The 18,296-nt window shown below is 41.7% G+C and overlaps 1 protein-coding gene across 1 annotated transcript in view; it reads right to left on the bottom strand.

The window, feature by feature from the left end:
- The window catches only part of POPDC2 (popeye domain cAMP effector 2), a 35,896-nt gene extending 25,688 nt beyond the window's left edge, over positions 1 to 10,208 (bottom strand). Inside the window, 1 exon segment of the mRNA XM_020985877.2 lies at positions 9,305 to 10,208. Coding sequence (XP_020841536.1) covers positions 9,305 to 9,795 — 491 coding nt within the window. The 5' untranslated portion in view covers positions 9,796 to 10,208.
- Between the last annotated feature and the right edge of the window lie 8,088 nt (positions 10,209 to 18,296).

The following is an 18,296-nucleotide window of genomic DNA, read 5'->3' on the forward strand; positions in this document are numbered from 1 at the left end:
TCAAATCTGGCCTCAGCCACTAGCTGTGCGACCCTAGGCAAGTCACTTAAACCTTTTTGCTTGAGTTTTCTCATCTGGAAAATGAGCTGGAGAAATAGCAAACCACTCTGAATCTTTACCAAGAAAACCCCAAAAGGGGTCATGAAGAGTAGGACACCACTGAAACAACCAAATAACAACCGAATGATAATTCAAGGGAGAGGTGATGAGTACCTGAACTAGGGTGCTGGCCACGTGAGCGGAGAAAAAGGGAGGGAGGAAATAGATGTTGCAGAGGTAGTCTTGTCAAGATTCATCACCTGATTGAATATGAGGAAAGAGGAAGGAGAGGGAGGAGTTGAGGATGACTCTGAGATCATGCATCTGCATGATGGAAGATGGTGCCTGGCAAAAGTAAGTGCTTAATAAATGCTTGTTGATTGATTTAAGGTGTTAGGCCAGATGACCTCCAAGGCCATTTTTTTTTTGGCACTAAATCCATCACCCAGTGATATTAATCTGGTAAAGAAATCCACTGGATTATTTCTGGAGACAATCAGCAATAGCATGAAACCTTCAGTTATATGTTTGACCATTTTATTTTTTTACAAATAATGTTTATGTTAGAGACTAGAGAATTAATTTTTTCTGGGTGAATAATCCAGGGATTAGTAAAATATGAAGGAGCCAGGGAGGAAGGGCAGGTGAAAATAGGTTTTAGGGCAGGTTTGAACAAGTATGTGTAAAGCTGTTGGGGGTGGTGGGGGTGGTGGGGGTGGAGATTTTGAACTAGGAAGGGGAAATTGTACTGTGGGTGATTAGAAAAGCATGAAGATGAGGATGGGGGCCGGGAAATAAGGGGAAGCAAGGAGGGCAGGAGGGAAAAGGAGAGATAAAAATGACCCTTGGGTCAGGTTTTGAGCTTAGGGTCTTGCAACCCAGCAGGGTGAATTTCACACCCCACCCCCCTTCACTTCATTTCCTTGGTTCTGCTAATCACTTTGTATTGGCTCCTTCTCCAGCTGCCTGAGGAGTGGGAATGGACCACAAACACCCTAAAACTATTATACTTTATTAACGATACTTTATATTGCATGTGAACAGAGCTATAATTGGACATTTCTGCACCCAGCACAAGTGCACCCAAGGTAATCATGAAGGAAAGATGTAGGGCTGTGTATCTGGAGTGTAGTCAAGCATTTAGGCGTGCCAGTGATCTGATAGCTTCTATTTAAACTGATTATTCTTTTTTTTTTTTTGAGGGGGGGCAGAAGCAATCTGGGTTAAGTGGCTTGCCCAGGGCACACGGTTTGTAAGTATGTGAACTCAGATCCTTCTGATTTCAAGGCTGGACCTCTAGCCAGTGGCCCACTTAGCTGCCCCTAAATTGATTATTCTTAATAACCAGGTACTAAGCTCAGTTGTTTTAAGTATTATCAGCACCCCCTAAATTTTGGTGCTCTGCTGTAAACCCTGTTTCCTCACCCTAGTGATAGCTCTGCACATGAATATACTTATTTCATAAAATACATACATATGGCATAATATAAAAACATCACATAAAAATTTGAGGGTGTGTGGGACGCCACTCAAATTAAAAAAAAACACACAGAGGTATCCAAAGAGAAACGGAAAGTTAATTTCTTATTATTATTTCAAATCTTGAGATTTGGGTGTCCTTCCACCAGTATGATCTGATGAGGGGAGACAAAGACACAGAAACAGAAAGCCAGGTTAAATAGCCCTAACGGGCAAATTCCCCCTCCCACTAGCTGTCCCTTAGCCAGGCCACCATGGCAGAAAGATGGTTTACAACTGTTTTGGAATGTCGGAGAGACTGAATAGACAACGGGGATAGATAATGGAGGGAACTGGAAGGCATCTGAGTAAGGTCCTTTCAAAGGGAGATAAGGGGAGTAGATAAGGAACCTTTTAAGGGTTTTCTGGAGCCAGATTCTTTTTAGGGGCAAAGGCATATCTGAATAAGATTAAAAGGTAGGCTAAGGCTTAACAACTAGACAAATTTTAACTACTGATATATGGCACTAAAAAAACCTTACAGAAATCTATACTTAACCCTATCCCACCTTCTGAACTCATTATCAGATTTAGGATAATCTTATCCCAAACCTTAACTACACTGAGAAGTCTTCACTGGGACATCCCATTCAAGAGTACTTATACTCTCAAAGGGATGATGGGTCCAATTCTTCTTTTATTCTCATAACCTGAAGACACAATACCCTATTTAACACTTCAAAGTATGTGTAATTTCTTCTGTGTAAGTACTCCATTCACTCCAGGGGATGTTAGTTCCTCTATTCCTTGATAACCCATTGATTTCAGGAGTTGCCATGACCAAACTCTTCACTCACGGAAATGACCTTGTGGCCTCAAAAAAGGGAAATTTGCTTGGCTTTCTCTGTGGAAACCCTAAGCATGATTCATTTTTCAAATCAAATATTTAAGTTTATGAAATGTAATAGTGTCTAATATGGTAAGAAAAAAAAACACTTCGCCACCACCAAATAAGATACATGAAGGGGGGGAAAAAAAAAACCCAACCCAGAACAGAAAATTCTTACAGACTGCTAAGTTGAGGTAGTTTTACTAAACAACTATGAGTGATGGAGTTCTTTCCACTTTAACTAGCTCCAAGAGCAAGAGGATTTTTTTCCCCTAGCTTGGGAATTTAGATAAAGAGGTAAGAAGACTAACATTAAAATGAATGGAATCACAGGTTCAAAGGAGGAAGGAATCTTAGAAGCAAGCTCAGCTAAGTCTCATTTTACAGATGAGAAAATTGAGACGTAGGGAGGATTCAGACTCAGATCCTGTGACTCCACGATCATCATTCTTTATGCCTCTCCACCGTCGTGTTTTTTAGTAGTGTGGGCTTTTGTACATTGGTCTAGGAACCTAACTATAATTGTTCAATTGTTAATAAAATTGTTAAATTGTTAATAAATTGTTATAATTGTTAACTGTCATGGGCATGGGGGAAAAGTTTTAAACAACTGACTTACAAATACAAGTTCCCAGAATCTCATTTTAAACTCCTTTAATGTGGCATGTGAATTGCTTGCTGCATTACGATTTTATTTAAAAGAAGACTTGATCCTATGCTTGCATGTACAGAATAGGATGCGGTTATAATCACAGGTAATGAATTTGGATTTTCGTTTGTTTCCTTACGACAGCACTCCCTTATGCATTAAACCTTCTGTGTTCTTTCTACCAACACAATTATTTGGTGAGTTCAAGGGGCTGTTAGGGAAGTAACAGATCGTGGGGGAAAGAGCCCCCACCTAGTGCAAAGAGACTTGGGTTAACTACTTCCTAGCTTCGTGAGCTTTGGAAGTCACTTAATCTCACTAAATCTATTTTCCTCATCTGTACAATGGGGATTCTTATTTCTGAATTATCTATCTCGTGGTGGTCGCGAATAAAATACTTTATAAGTTGCACAGTGCCCTAGGTGTAGTGGATAGGGAGCCAGCCTCAGAGTTAGGAAGGCAGAAGTTTAAGCCCTCCCTCTATCCAAGCTGGCTGTGAGACCCTGAAATTCGCTTCTCATTATGACAGGCAATTCTCTCAGAATTACTGAACACTTTACAGAATAATTGCTGATCTTTGCCGTCACAGGGGAATTTTCTTGTCGGGAGTTCCCTATACCAGTAGTGTTAAACTCAAATAGAAAAGGGGCTTACTAAACCATACATAAGAATCACTGTGTACCACATATTGATTTAGTTTTAAAATGTAATATTATTATGTTTTATTGTATTTTTATTAATGTTGTCAAATATTTCCCAATTACATTTAAATCTGATTTGGGCAGTACCTGGGAGTGTTGTAGACCACGTGTCTGATACCTCCGCCCTACACCAGTGAAAAGTCTCCAGGGGTGGGGAACTTATTAAGGGGAACAAATCACCTTAATAAAAGGATTTGTTCTGTAAAATTTTGGACTCAGTCAAAAGGCTACACCCAAGGACCTAGAAGGCCAGGCCTCAGGCCTCAGTTTCCTTTCCCCTGGTCTAGACTAATTCTTCCCATCCCCACCCTATATGTGCCTGTCTAGATCACTGTGTAAGGCCCATCGGAGCAATTTTTATTTGTCCTTTTATTCCATTTTAGTGCTGTACCAGACAGAGCATGATCAATAAATGTTAATTGATGATGGATAGTCACATCTAGCTGTGAAGTGGCTTAATCATACAATTGATAAAAGACCAAAGAGTTTTCCACCTCTAAATTGACCATGGGTATTAGCTCGGATTGACCCTGACAAAAATCCGCCTCTAACCAGTTTATTTAAAGCCTGTAATTTAATGAGCCAGGCATTCTCATTAAACTGTCAGTGGAGACGACTGTGAATATCACAAACAAGTCTTTTTCCTCTTCTCTCCCAGAATCATGCAGTTCAGAGGTTCATAGCCGGAAGGGACCTCAGAGACATTGTGGTCCAGCCTCTTTATTTTGAGAGAAGAGGGAGGAGAGGCTGAGTGACTTGCCTAGGGTCACACAGTTAATAAATAGCATTTCAACTCAACAAACATTGTTCAAGCACCTACTATGTGTAAGGCCTCAAGCCAGGTACTGGGTTTACAAAGACAAAAAATGAGATAATCCCTGGCCTAAAGAAATTTATAGTCCCCTGGAAAGGTGCAATGTGTAAATGCAGAGGGACTGAGGAGGGAAAGAGATTATGGACTTGGGAAAGCAGGGAAGGCTTCATGGAGGAGGTAGAAAGAAGATAAAGGAAAAAAAGGAAGATAAGGATGCTGACAGACTAAGGTTCCTTCAAAATTAGAGTAGTCAGGAAAAAAATCCAAACCTACAACAAAGACAATGGAGCTTTATCAGCACAGAAACAGGAAAAGGGGGAAATTTTGTGGAAGGGAGGAAAGGGAAAGTCCAGACCTAGGAGTGCAGCAATCAAATGTGATAGCATATGCAAATGCTAATTATGTATATGATAATATATGTAAAGGATCTTGCAAACCTTAGAGCACTACCTGCTAGTTAGTTAGTAGTAGTCGCCATAGTACTTATTTTGTTGGTTTAGAGAACTCCTGGTAAGTAAGTGCCTCTACCGTGTTTTATCCTTGCATTTTCAGATCCCTACTTGTCCAGGTTGGGCAGCTAGCGGGTACCATAGTGCGCAGCGTGCTGGGCCTGGAGTCAGGAAGATCTGAGTTCAAATCTGGCCTCAGAGACTTACTAGCTATGTGTGACCTGGGCAAATCACTTAACCTGTTTGCCACAATTTCTCATCTGGAAAATGAGCTGGAGAAGGAAATGGCAAACCACTCTAGTATCTTTGCCAAGAAAACTCCCTGAAAACACCTAAACAGCAAAAACACTTGTTCAGGTACCCTTCCTAGACCTTTTTGGAGTAGTTGTTGGAGGGACCCAGGCTATACTGCTTCCCTCCTCCTCCTCCTCTTCTACCTTGGTCTCTCTCCTCTAGAAATCCCTCTACCATTGCAGATCTGAAATTGTCTTACAATTTATAGTTTTCAGGAGTTGCTTGTGGCACTGAGAGGTTAAACGATTTTGCCCATAATAACACAGACAGTATATGTAGACTTAAACCCAGTTTTCCACAATTCAAGGCCAGTTCTTTGTTCACTACATCACACTGACTTTCAATACATTATTTTTGCTCATATTTTGTTAAAATTGATGTTATCATTAGTATTTGTTTTCTTAACTAAAATGTGCACTGTCTACCACTCTTGAAGCTCTTGTCTCTTTATCTGCCTTCCATTCATATCCTGCCAATCTTTAATTGCAGACCACCCCACCCTCTGCCTTTACTGCTTCTGCTCCTGGGATGCTGAACATGGGCAGAAGCCATGTGATGGCATTGGCTGGAAATGCTAAAAATTCAACTCAACTCAACTCTTACTTCTGTTTGACAAAACTTTCATTGTTCCCTGATTGACTTATTCTCCTCTTCCCCATAATAGTTTCTATAAAACTTCCCCTCTCTCCTTGGAAGCTCACCCCAACTCCTACACTTTTTGTTTCTCACCTGATGACCTCCCCACCTGCTCTCCTGAGAATGGTTTCCATTGAAGCCATGGGTTATAAACTCCCTTATCTCCTCTATTGCATACCTCAAAACCTCTCAGTATATTTACCCATCCTCTCCCTCTTTGTTCCATTCTCTGAGGAAGAGATAGTTCTTTGCCTCGACTAAGATAAGCCCTCAGCCCTAACCCTTCCCATCTCTTCCTGGAGCTTGTGACATCCATCATTCCATCCCTCTCTCTCATCTTAAATGTCTCCCCTTCAACTGGCTCCTTCTTTGTTATCTACAAACATTCCCAGGTCTCCCTTGGCATTCAAAAAACCTTTTATTGTCCATCCCATCCTATCAAGGTATCACCACGTCTGTCACCTCCTTTTCACTTCCAAACTCCTAAAAAGATGTGTCTGTACTTTCTGCTGCTACCTTCTCATCATCAAATCACTTCTCAGCTCCCTGTAATTTGGTTTCCAGCCCCACCACTCTGCTGAAATTGCTGATCTCTTATTCACTCAATACAAAGACCTTGTTTGCTGTTTTGGGGAGGGTGAAGAGTCAGGAATGATGCATGAACCTGCATGACCAGAAGGGGAGCGGTGCTCTCAACAAATCATAGGGAAGTTTAGAAGAGGATGGGTTTGGGGGTGAGAGGGAAGATGATGAGCTCTAATTTAGACGTGTTGAGTTTGTCATGCCTATTGGGCATCTAATTCTAAGTCATCAATAGGCAGCTGGTGGTGCAGGACAGGAATTCAGAGACACTAGAAATAGATCCATAGATCATTCTCCCAGACCCCTCTGCAGATTCTGGGGTTTTTTTTGGGTTTTTTTTTGTTTTTGGTTGCTAGGCAATGAGGTTAAGTGACTTGCCCAGGGTCACTCAGCTAGTACGTGTTATGTGTCTGAGGCTTGATTTGAACTCAGGTCCTCTTGACTCCAGGGCTGGTGCTCTATCCACTGGGCACCCTGGCTGCCCCCATCCTCTGCAGCTTCTGAAACAGCTGACCAAGCCACCCCCTGAATACTCTCTGCTCCCTTGGATTTCATGACACTGTGATCTCTTGTCCTACAAATTTGACTAGTTCTCTATTTCCTTTGCTGGATCATAGATCTAGAGTTGAAAGGACCTCAATGGTCATGTAATTCAATCCCCTCTTTTTTTTAAATGAGGAAACTGAGGCCCAGGGAAGTTAAGTGACATTGCCCTGGTCATATAGATAGCAAGTTGTCAAAAGTAGGATTTGAACTTGGGTTCTCTGACTCTAGAGTCAGGGCTGTTTCCTGGCGATAAGTGTGAACATCTCACTAGGCTCTGTTATCATCATTACACGATTGACTCACAAATCTAAATATCCAGTCTTAGTTTTTCTCTTTAACTTCCACATTGCCTTTAGAATATCTCTAGCAGAGGGGCAGCAAGGTGGTGCAGTGGATAGAACACCGGCCCTGGAGTCAGAAGAACCTGAGTTCAAATTTAGCCTCAGACACTTACTAGCTGTGTGATCCTGGGTAAGTCACTTAACCATGAGTGCCTCAAAAAAAAAAAAAGCATCTCCACCAGGATGTCCTGTTGACGTCTCAAATTCAACGTATCATCCCAATTTGATCACCTTGATCCCTTCCTTCTCCCTCACTTCCCATATCCAATCAGCTGCCAAGTTTTTTTGATTCTACCTTCACAACATCTCACAGATCTACCTATCTCTCTCTCTCGCCACTCCCTGGACCCTTGTCCTAGTCCAGGGCCTTGTCACCTATGGGGGAAGAGCCGTATTACAGAGGGAGGAGCTTTGGCCCGTGAGTTAGAAGACCTGGGTTCAAATCCTGGACTATGATGTTTACTACTTTTATGATCATAAATAAGTTGCTTAATCTCCTTGCACCTCGGTTTCCCCATCTATAAAATGAGCAGGTTGGACTAGATGGCTTATGAGGTTCCTTCCAGTTCTAACTCTGTGATTCTATGGTTAGTCTCTTGCTTCCAGTCTCTCTTCTCTGTAATCGCTCTTCCATACAATTGCAAAAATAATATGCTATGGCATAGGTCTGACCACATCACTCCCCTGCTCCAAAACCTTCAGGGGCTCTCTACTGCCTTGAGGATAAGTGTAAATTCCTCATCTGGCACTGAAAGCCATATATAATCTGACTGCTACTTACCTGATTGTCCAGCCTTATTTCATATTATTCCTCTTCTATGTTCCATCCAAATTAGACTAGCTGCTCCTCAAACTCTCAATAGTCTATATCCAGCTGATGTGCATTCCCACAACCTACTTCCTGTGCTTGGAATGCACACTCTCCTCATCTCTGCCTCGCCAATATCCTCAGCATCACCCTAGCTCACAGTTGCATAGCACTTTGAGAAAAGTTGGATGGTGCAGTGGATAGAGTGCCAATCCTGGAATCAGGAAGACTCATCTTCCCAAGTTCAAATCCAGCCTCAGACACTTAGTTACTGTGTGACCCTGGGCAAGTTACTTAACCCTGTTTGCCTCAGTTTCCTCATCTGTAAAATGAGCTGGAGAAGGAAATGGCAAACCACTCCAATACCTTTGCTAAGAAAACCCCAAATGGGGTCACAAAGAGTTGGACATGACTGGACAACAACAAAATAGCTTCATTATTTCATGACCAAGCTTCACAGGCACTTTGTGAAGTAGGTGCTATTATAATTCTCATTTTACAGAGGAAGAAGTGGAGGTTCAAAGACAGCAAGTGACTTCCCCAGGGTCACCCAGCTAGTACTTGCCTAAGGTGGGATTTGACCTCAGGTATCCCAGACTGCTAGCCTGCCAAGCTGCCTCTGTAATTCTTCCTTCAAGGCTCCGCTCAGGCACCACCTTTTCTGTGAAGTTTTCAGTTGCTAGTATGCTGTCTCTCCCCAGATCACCTTGTATTTACCTCTCTGTGCGATGCTTAGACCCGCACTGGGATCCCACAGAAGTATACATGTAGGCTTTGCAAACCTCAGAGCGCTATATAAATGTTACCAACTATCATAGTTTCATTATCAGCTCTTTGAAGATAGAGACCATCATTTTTGTCCCTATATGACAAGAATATAGCAGCACAGTACGTGGAATATAGTAGGCACTTGCTAAATGTTTCTTGCATTTCACTGAATTTCTCATGCTCGCACAGTAAATGCCAAACATGGGATTCAAACCCAGGCCCTCTGCCTCCAAATACAATACTCTATGATTCCAGGTGCTACCACTTGCACCTGAAGGAGGTTCTGAAGTCTGGCCAGGGAAAATAATTAGGATGAAAAAAGAGACTTACCTGCCTTCAAGTAACAGAGAAAGGCGGTTGATAGGTGTCTCACCTTCCACAGCATAGGTTTGCTCGGTAGCTAGTGACAAGACTCTCTCCTCACAGCAGTGGACAATCTCTTTGTACGTCTGCAGGGGTACCTGCAAGGGCAGGTACAGGACCTTGTAGAGGTGGTCAAACTCTCCCACGAAGACATTCTTCCGTAGCTGGTACACCAAATGAGCCAGCTGAATCAGGCAGACTATGACCAGTAGGAAACTCCAGACAAAGATGTCCAGCCCACAGGCGAAAAACCAGCCCCACAATGCATGGCACAAGAAGCCAGTGGCTAGGAAGCTGAAGAGATAGAAACAACCATAGACACCGCTTCCCCCCATGAAGCCTAGCAGTACGAAACAATTGGCAAGGTGATAAAGTGCCCCTTCCGTGTCATGCTTCCAGCTTTCACACAGGGGGATCTGCCAAAGAAGTTGGTCCAAGACTGTGGTATTGTGACCCATCTTTCAAAGGGGTCTGGTCTCTGGGTACTTGGTTTAAAACTGCCCTGACATGTGAAATCAAGAAAATAAAGGAATCGGACTCTAAAAACCTGCTCACCTCCTGGCAACTTGCTGGCCCAACTCAGATTGCCTTCTTCAGGGGAAAGTTTCAGCCCAATTTTGGAGTTAAAAGAGCAACAGAGTCCAAAGGCTGGAGAGTTAAGGGGCTTCCCACTGTGGCCCGGGTGGGTCTCTTTGGCTACAAGCCCCTAGCAACAACACCCAACTGCTCAAATCAGAAGAAAAAAAAATCTTAAGAAATTTGTATTAGAAAAAAATAATATGGCCTGTGATTAAGGTTTCTCCAGGTTGTTGAAGAAAGCCAGTCTCAGGCTGTTCGCTGTTTCGCAGGAGGGAGAGTAAGGAGAAAGAGAGTGAGAGCATGCCCACGTGTTACATTTGGAATGCCTATCTCTTGGCCACGGAAATAGGAGTGACCCCACATGGATACCATGTTTGGAATTAGAATGCAAGGCGCAGGGACGGTGAGAAAAAGCAGGAACCAGTCAGACAGGCAAGCAGGCATACAAAGGTCACTTAACATAGCTCAGGAGAATTAGATAAGCCCATAGCATAAGTGAAGGGAGAAAGCATTAGAAGGGAGTAGAAATAACCCCTTTATTTAGAAAATAGTGAAGCATACCCCCTTTCCATCAAGGTTCCCTTGACTTTCAGTACTGAGGCTAATGGAAGTTTAAATGAAAATTCCCCTAAGCTTCCATGAATGTCTTAGGAAGTGGTTATTCCAGAATATATTATATCTATACATTTTAACTAATAGTTTTTGTTTTAGAGGTTGAGAAACTACCTTTTATAATAATAGTTTATTTTGTCTAGTGTTCCCTTAAAGATGATTGAATGCCTCTCCTAAGATAATATTATAGACAAATGATAAAGAATATTATATTTTCTAATACGTTACAAAAGTATGAGATTATTGTAGGGAAAAAAACGTTGTCTGTGTGAGATCTAGTAAGCTCTTTAAAATCCTACCTCCATTAAACTGTCAGCATCACTGACAAATATTTACTCACTGGCCAGAAGATAATACGAATATAAGATTTAGTACTGGTAGGGGTCTTAGAGGTCTATACTGACCCCCTCCCCCTCATTTTCTGTCATGCCTGGAATCATGGATGTAGAGGTCCAAAATCCTCATTTTTGAGGACTTTGACTTTTGAGATCACTTAACCCTGCTTGCCTCAGTTTCCTCATCTGTAAAATTAGCTGGAGAAGGAAATAGCAAAACATTCCAGTATATTTGCCAAGAAAATCCCAAAAGGGCGTCCCGAAGAGTCGGAAATGAATGAAAAATGATGAATATCAATGAACGAAAAGGCCAAGTGAAGTGATATGACCAAGATCATACAGGAAGTTAGGTAGCAGAGCCAGGATTTGCACCCAGGCCCTCTGGCTCTAGAATTCTGTCCATTGTATCACTTCTATTTTGCAAAACAAAATTACTAGAAGCAAAGTTTTTGATTCTCCTACTGGTGAGGGTGAAGGAACTTGAAGAACATCTCTCCACACTTCAGGCTGGTAGGGACAGGGAAGGGGGATCCTTTAAGGCTGATTTCTCAGGACTATCTGGCATGCTTTGGCAAGAACACTGGAAGCACAAATCTTAATTCCTAAGACTGGTTCCAGCACTGGCCCCCCCTTGCTACCTGGATGATGTTGGGCAAGTCACTCATCCTCTCTGGGACTCAGTTTCTTCATCTATAAAATGAGTGGGTGACTTCTACATGACCTCTAAGGTCCCTTGCCAGCCCTGAAATCTAGGATCCAATGAACCACCATGAATCACTAGTCCTCTTCTACAAAATGTGGTGGGGGTAATACAACTTGCCTAGCCTCATAGATGCGGTACATTGTAAACCTTCAGGGACTACATAAATGTCAGCTGTTCAGTCGTCTTCAGTCATGTCCAGTCCTTCGGGACTCCATTTGGAGTTTTCTTGGCAGACATACTGGAGTGGTTTGCTACTTCCTTCTCCAGCTCATTTTACAGATGACAAAATTGAAGTAAACACGGTTAAATGACTTGCCCAAGGTCACACAGCTAGTGAGTGTCTGAGGCTAGATTTGAGCTTAGGTCTTCCAGACTGAGCCGCCAGCTGCCTCATAAATGTCAGATCATGATTAATATTATTACTGCTTCTGGAATCAAACATCAGAGTTATAAAGGTGGTTGGGCTGCCCAAGCCAAGTCCCCCTCCCCTATTTCCCACTATGCATACATTCTAAATCAAAAGCAGCATATAAATAGATGTTTTAATTTTGATGTTTACAAAGATTCTGTTCTAATTTCAAAGATGGATACAGCTTGAAAGGCATATTAATTGACTCTAAACTGGGAAAATGAACTTGACATCAAGGGCTGATGATCACTGACTCTGAGGGACCCCAGATAAATCTCTATCTCCCTGTACGTCGGTTTTCTCACTTATAAAATAGGCCTTCTGATGCTTTGATTATGCTCATTAGGACTGGATGAAGATGATGTCTGATGATATAGCTAATAACAATAATAGCCAATGGCAGCTAGGTGGTCACAGTGGGTAGAATATGGGCCTAGAGTCAGGAAGAGCTGAGTTCAAATCTAGCCTCAGACACTTATTAGCTGTGGGACCCTGGACAAATCATTTAACCCTGTTTGCCTCGGTTTCCTCATCTGTAAAATAAGCTGGAAAAGGAAATGGCAAACTACTCCAGTATCCTTGCCAAGAAAACTCCAAATACGGTCATGAAGAGTCAAGCATGACTGAAAATGACTGAACAACAATAGCTAGCATTTATATAGAGCCTACTATATGCCATGCACTTTACAAACATTTTCTCATTTTATGTGCTCAACAACAGGTGCTCTTATAACCCATTTTACAGATGAAGAAACAGAGGTAAACAAGTAAAGCGACTTGCCAGGGTCACACAGTTAATTAGTGTCTAATTTGAACTTGTCTTACTGACTCCAGGCCTAGAGCTCTACCCATTGCAACCACCTGACTGCCCCTATTTTGCTGCTTCATTCATTCATTCATTCATTCAATGATTCATTCATTCATTCATTTTGGTTTACCCATTTGAACATCGTACATTTCCAAACAGGGGCTTCAAATATTGTACACATGGCCACATCTCATTCATCAGAAGAGAGTGGTGTGATGGGAGCTCAAGGAAGTAGCAGAGTCAAAGGAAGGCTTTTAAGGAGATCTGGATAAGCAGAAGAGAGGGAGTGGGAAAATTCAGAGAGGGGAATTAAAGTTTGAGATTTTGGAGGTGAACAAACTGTGATGGTAGTGAACAGCAATGATGATCTCCTTGATCCCGCCACACTGGTAGCTGACTAAAGCATAACTGAGGTGCAGAAATTGTGAGGCTGGTACTAAGAGTCATTCACATAGATTCTGAAGTCTCCACAGACGAGAGAGGGCAATCAACGAGTCAGGGAGTAAAGTCGTGGGGAAGCTTGCACGAGTTCTGAATTCACAGGATCTGAAAAGATCTCATCATTTTAGATGAGAATTTACCTCATTATAATGTGAAAGAAGGTAATCTGAGAAATAAAACCTTCACATGTGCCAGGCAGGAGATGACCTTTTTTTTTTTCTTCAGCCAAAGGAAGTTTATTAGTGATAAATCACATTGACCAGGTGACGCCTGTAAAGACAAACAGGCATGAGAGGTTCTCAGCCTTGTGGGCCTGAGATTCTCAGCATCTGAATGAGGGCCAAGGTGGATCTTAAATACTAAAGTAACTTTGGGTGTCCAGAGAAGGGGGTTGGGAAAAGGGTCTAGGTAAGAATTCTAATTGGGGAGGTCTGAGAGATTGAATAGACAATGGGAATAGCTAATGGAGGGAACAGGAAGGCAGAAGTTTGAAAGGCATCTGCACAAAATCAAGGTGGGGCTAGGACTTTCAAAAGAAGATAAGGGGAGTCGATAAGGAACAGTTTTAGACCAGAGAAGGACTTTCTGGGGCCTACAGACAAAAGGGAGCCAGATTCTTTTAGGGCGCATCTGAATAAGATTAAAAGTTAAGGCTAAGGCTTTCAAAGGAAAATGAGGGTCTGGAGCCTGTGAGTCAGATTCCCTTTGGGGCAAAGGGCAAAGATCTTGGCTTGGGCCCCACCCCTATCATTCCCCCCTCAAACAAATCGGAACCAAATTCTTTTGGTGAAAGGGGCGAAGGTCTCTGCTTCTGAAACTGCTTTCTGCTGGCAAGGGGCTTAGAGCTGTCCCTGCCTCTCTGGGTCCTGTTCGAGGGGTCAAACTTCAAAACCTGGCTCATGCCAGGTTCAGTGGACTAGAGACCTTGGGTTGGTATACAGTAGGAGATGACTTTCTTTGCGCGCACACACACACACACACACACACACATCCCTCTGCCCTCACCATCCCATGGGGCTCTAAAGCACTATGGGAGGTACTAGAAACGCAAAGATGAAAAATGCCGCCTTGAGGTGGAGAAAGGAAACTAAGTCTCTAGAAAAAAAAAGGACAGGGCAAAAGGACAATGTCCCTTCCTTATTGAAGTAATAGATTACATGCTGTCATTTCAGTAGTTAAACCAGGGGATTTCCACCTCTTTCCTTTTGCATCCCCTACCTTATATGCCTTTATTTTAAGAAGCAGTTATAATTTTTCACTCTATTCATATGCATTTGGGGCTGCCAAAAAAGAAAAAAAAATTTATTGCCAGCCTTGGGAAGGGTGTAAGGAAGCCACCAAAACAGTGAAACACCCTACGCCTCTGCATGAGATAGAATTTCAAAGTAGGTCATCTTTCTGGGCTGAATTCCCAGTCAGCATACCTGACATACTATTGTTGCTGGCATCTGTCCTTTAAAGAAACACTAGCATGTTGTGACTGTTTACTGACCATTCACCTGTTCTCACGTCAATTCATTCATTCCATCTCTCCTACCAAACTTTGTACTCTTTTAGATATCTACCCACCCACTCTGGAGTCTGCAAATCTCTATGGCTATGCCTGTTTCTACACATGGTGCTATGCCAATTGGGAGTCCCCTTTGTGATCTCCAGTTTCATATACCAGTGAGTTATTAGCTGGAATAATATCCCATAGTCAATTCAGTTAAATTAACATTTAATAAATGCCTACTAAGTGCCAGGCACTATGCTAGGCACTAAGGATACAAAGATGAAAAATTGTATTGCCTTCAAAAAACTTACAATGTGATGGGGGTGGAGACAGACTATTTACATAAATACATATGATATAAAGCAGCTAGGTAGCCCAGTGAATCGAGTCCTGGACGTGGAGTCAGAAAGACTTGAGTTCAAAGTCCTGTCTCAGATACTCACCAGCTGAGACCCTGGACCAGTGACTTAAGCACTGACTCAGTTTCCTCATATGTAAAATGGGGATAATAATACCACCTACCTCCCAGGGTTGTTGTGAGGATAAAATTAAATATTTGTAAAATGCTTTGCAAACTTTAAATGAGTTATTGTGGTGGTGGTGGTGATGATGAATTGAAAAAAGCAAAAGAGAAAGTTAGGGTGTTTTCAGAAAATGTAAGAAGGTAGAGACTCCTTTTAGCTTTAGGGTGGAGGGCATTGGGGAAGGTTTCATGGAAGAAGTGGTACATGAGCTGGACCTAAAGGAAGAGATGTTGATGGGGGAGAGGAAAAGAGAGAAAATACCAAAAGGGGAGGGAGGTGACTGACCTGTGCAAATGCACGGAGATGGGAGAGGGCAGAGCAAGACAGAATACAGTAGCCCTGTTTTTCTGGTTTGGAAGTAATATGAAATAAGACTGGACAGGTAGGCTGGAATCACATTGCGGATCCTCCTTTACTCTTGTCTGAGGAAGGTGTGGTTCTTCTTGCCCAGGAAGACACCTTTACTGTTTCTGCACTCAATCTCATTACTTCCTGTCTCTTTCAAGAGTTTGTATCCACAATGATTCCATTTCTCCCTCCCTCCGTCCATCTCTCTCCCCATCTTCTTTCCTTTCTCCTTCCTTTCTCTCTCCTTACCTATTAACTTTTTTTTCACTATCTACAAACATACTCGTCTACTCTGTCCTTAGGTATTCTCCCTTCAAGTATCCTAAGTATTACTTGCTGCTAATATTCCCTCTCCCAGAATAATTCTTATCTACTTCTCTCCCTAGGAGGGTGTCAAGCTTTTTCACCAGCTCTTGCTCAACAGGACAGGGTTTACTACATAACTCCCAAACAATTCCATTAAAGGTTGTCTCATTAACAATTCTAGAATGTACCAATGTTTCAGGCAAATAATCTGATCCAGCCCCTCAAAAACCTTAAATAGCTCTCCATTGCCTATAAAAAAAAAGTACATTACCGCTTGGCATTTAAAATACTTCAATCTGACACCTACCTTTCCAGCTTTATTTCACACCATTTCTGTTCATGTGTTCTGTGTCCTGTTCAAACTCAACTACCAGCCATTCATTCCCCAAACAATACGCCTATCTCCTGCTCTGCCATGTATTTACATGTTATTCCTCAAGCCTGAAATGTGCTCACCATTACTTCTCAGAAATCTTAAGAAACCTTCAAACTTCACTCACATGCCATATCTTCAGCAGTCTTTCCTTATCCCCAAACATTAACTGCCCACTCATTTAATTTTTTTCTTACACTATGCTTACTATCAATACTCGTTTTATCCCTGGATTTTTTCATTATATTGCCTTTTTTCCTTTGAAACCACTTATTATTTATGGAAAACAAGCATTTCCATAACATAATAAAAAAATATGATTGCACATAAAACTGCAAATTATTATGCACAACTTGCTATTCCTTTTAAATATATAATACTTATCATGTAAATTTTTTTCATCCCTCCCCCCTCCCACTCTAGAGATGGCTACACAAATAGGTATGCGTGTGTGTATGTATGTGTATGTATGTATATATATATACATATATATATATATATATATATATATATATATATATAGTAAAATTATTCTATGTATACTTCTATTTATCACTTCTTTCTCTGGATGCAGATAGCATCTTTATATATCCTTTATAGTTAATCTGGGTATTTTATAATAGTCAACAGTATTAGGCTAATTATGACCTAGGTAAAACTGTTTACTTCTTGGACCAAGACTCACCTGCTTGTAAACCTATAGTGAGGAACAGATATTTTAACAGAGGTTAAGCCCATTACAATGATTAAAGATGGTATCTGTAATTACAATTCTGTGAATGACTGAACTTAAAATGAAATTGCCAAAGTTAATACAAATTCTCTACACAAGCTTTCTATACATATGTCAGTGCCTACCTCAGGCATTTGTTGCAAAAAGAACAAAGAAAATTTATTAGCTGCTTAGCTGACACAAAAGGCTATTAGTACTGTTAATGCTATCAAGTCTTCACTGCTTCCTTATGTAGCGTAATGGCAGCTCCAGAATCTTAAAGGCTGGTCTGGCAGAGGGGGGAATCCCAAGGAGACTCCACCCAATGAGAAGTGCACCGGGTGGGAGGCAGCATGAAGCAGTGGAGAGTGGCTAGTTTGGAGGTAGAAGGCCTGCTGGATTTGAATTCTGGCTCCGTCACTTATGGGTTGTGTGACTTTGGGAAAGTCCCTTAATTTTTCTCAGCCTTAGCTTCCTTACCGGAAAAATGAGGGGGCTAGACAAAATAATCTGTAGAGTTCCTCCCAACTATGATCTCATGCTCTAAATTACTGAGTATGAACTCTCTTCTACCTACCAAAGTGCTAAACTAATAAATCAGTTACGAGGCATATAGTTTTCCCCAGTACTATCAATTTGTTTATAATGACTTAGCTCTTGCCCATTCTAACCAAGACAGCCTTTTAGTATTAAGGCCATAGAATAAGGATCACTGATCTATGTCAGGACTCGAACACATGATTATGGTCTTAGCAAATAAGTTAAACATACACTGGTTAACTTTTGAACAGAGATCTTTCCAGCCAAGGCACTGATGGAGTCCAGAATCCAAACAGTTCTTCCAAATGCAGATAGGTGAAGAACTCCAGCAGTGGCATTAATACAAGACAGAAACCTTGTGTAGTTTTTGCCTTAACAGCTACTCCAATATTTCAATGACCTGTAATTTCTTTACTGAGTACTCGTTTTATTAACTATAGCGCATAAGTCCTTTATATCCCTTAATAAATGGTATTCACAAGTTGTGGCAAAAAAAAAAATCTCTTGGTGGAAAATCCTTTGGTGATGAACGTCCCCAAAGTTAGTCTGGAGGAATCTTGGATGATCCTCACCTCTTTCATTTTACATAAGGAAGGCTTGGAGAGGTCAAGGGGCTTGCTTGAAGTTACACCACCAATAACCTAGAGCTGGAATTCATAACTCCGATTCTGACTCCACATGCATGAAGACTCCTACGCAGCCATTCCAAGTTTGGTGGGATCTCCTACAGCCAACCATCTCCTACCACAAGTTTTTTAATTCCAGGGTTATCTC

The sequence above is a fragment of the Phascolarctos cinereus genome, unplaced genomic scaffold, assembly GCF_003287225.1.
Source record: "Phascolarctos cinereus isolate Bilbo 61053 unplaced genomic scaffold, phaCin_HiC Scaffold_726;HRSCAF=1367, whole genome shotgun sequence".
NCBI lineage: Eukaryota > Metazoa > Chordata > Mammalia > Diprotodontia > Phascolarctidae > Phascolarctos > Phascolarctos cinereus.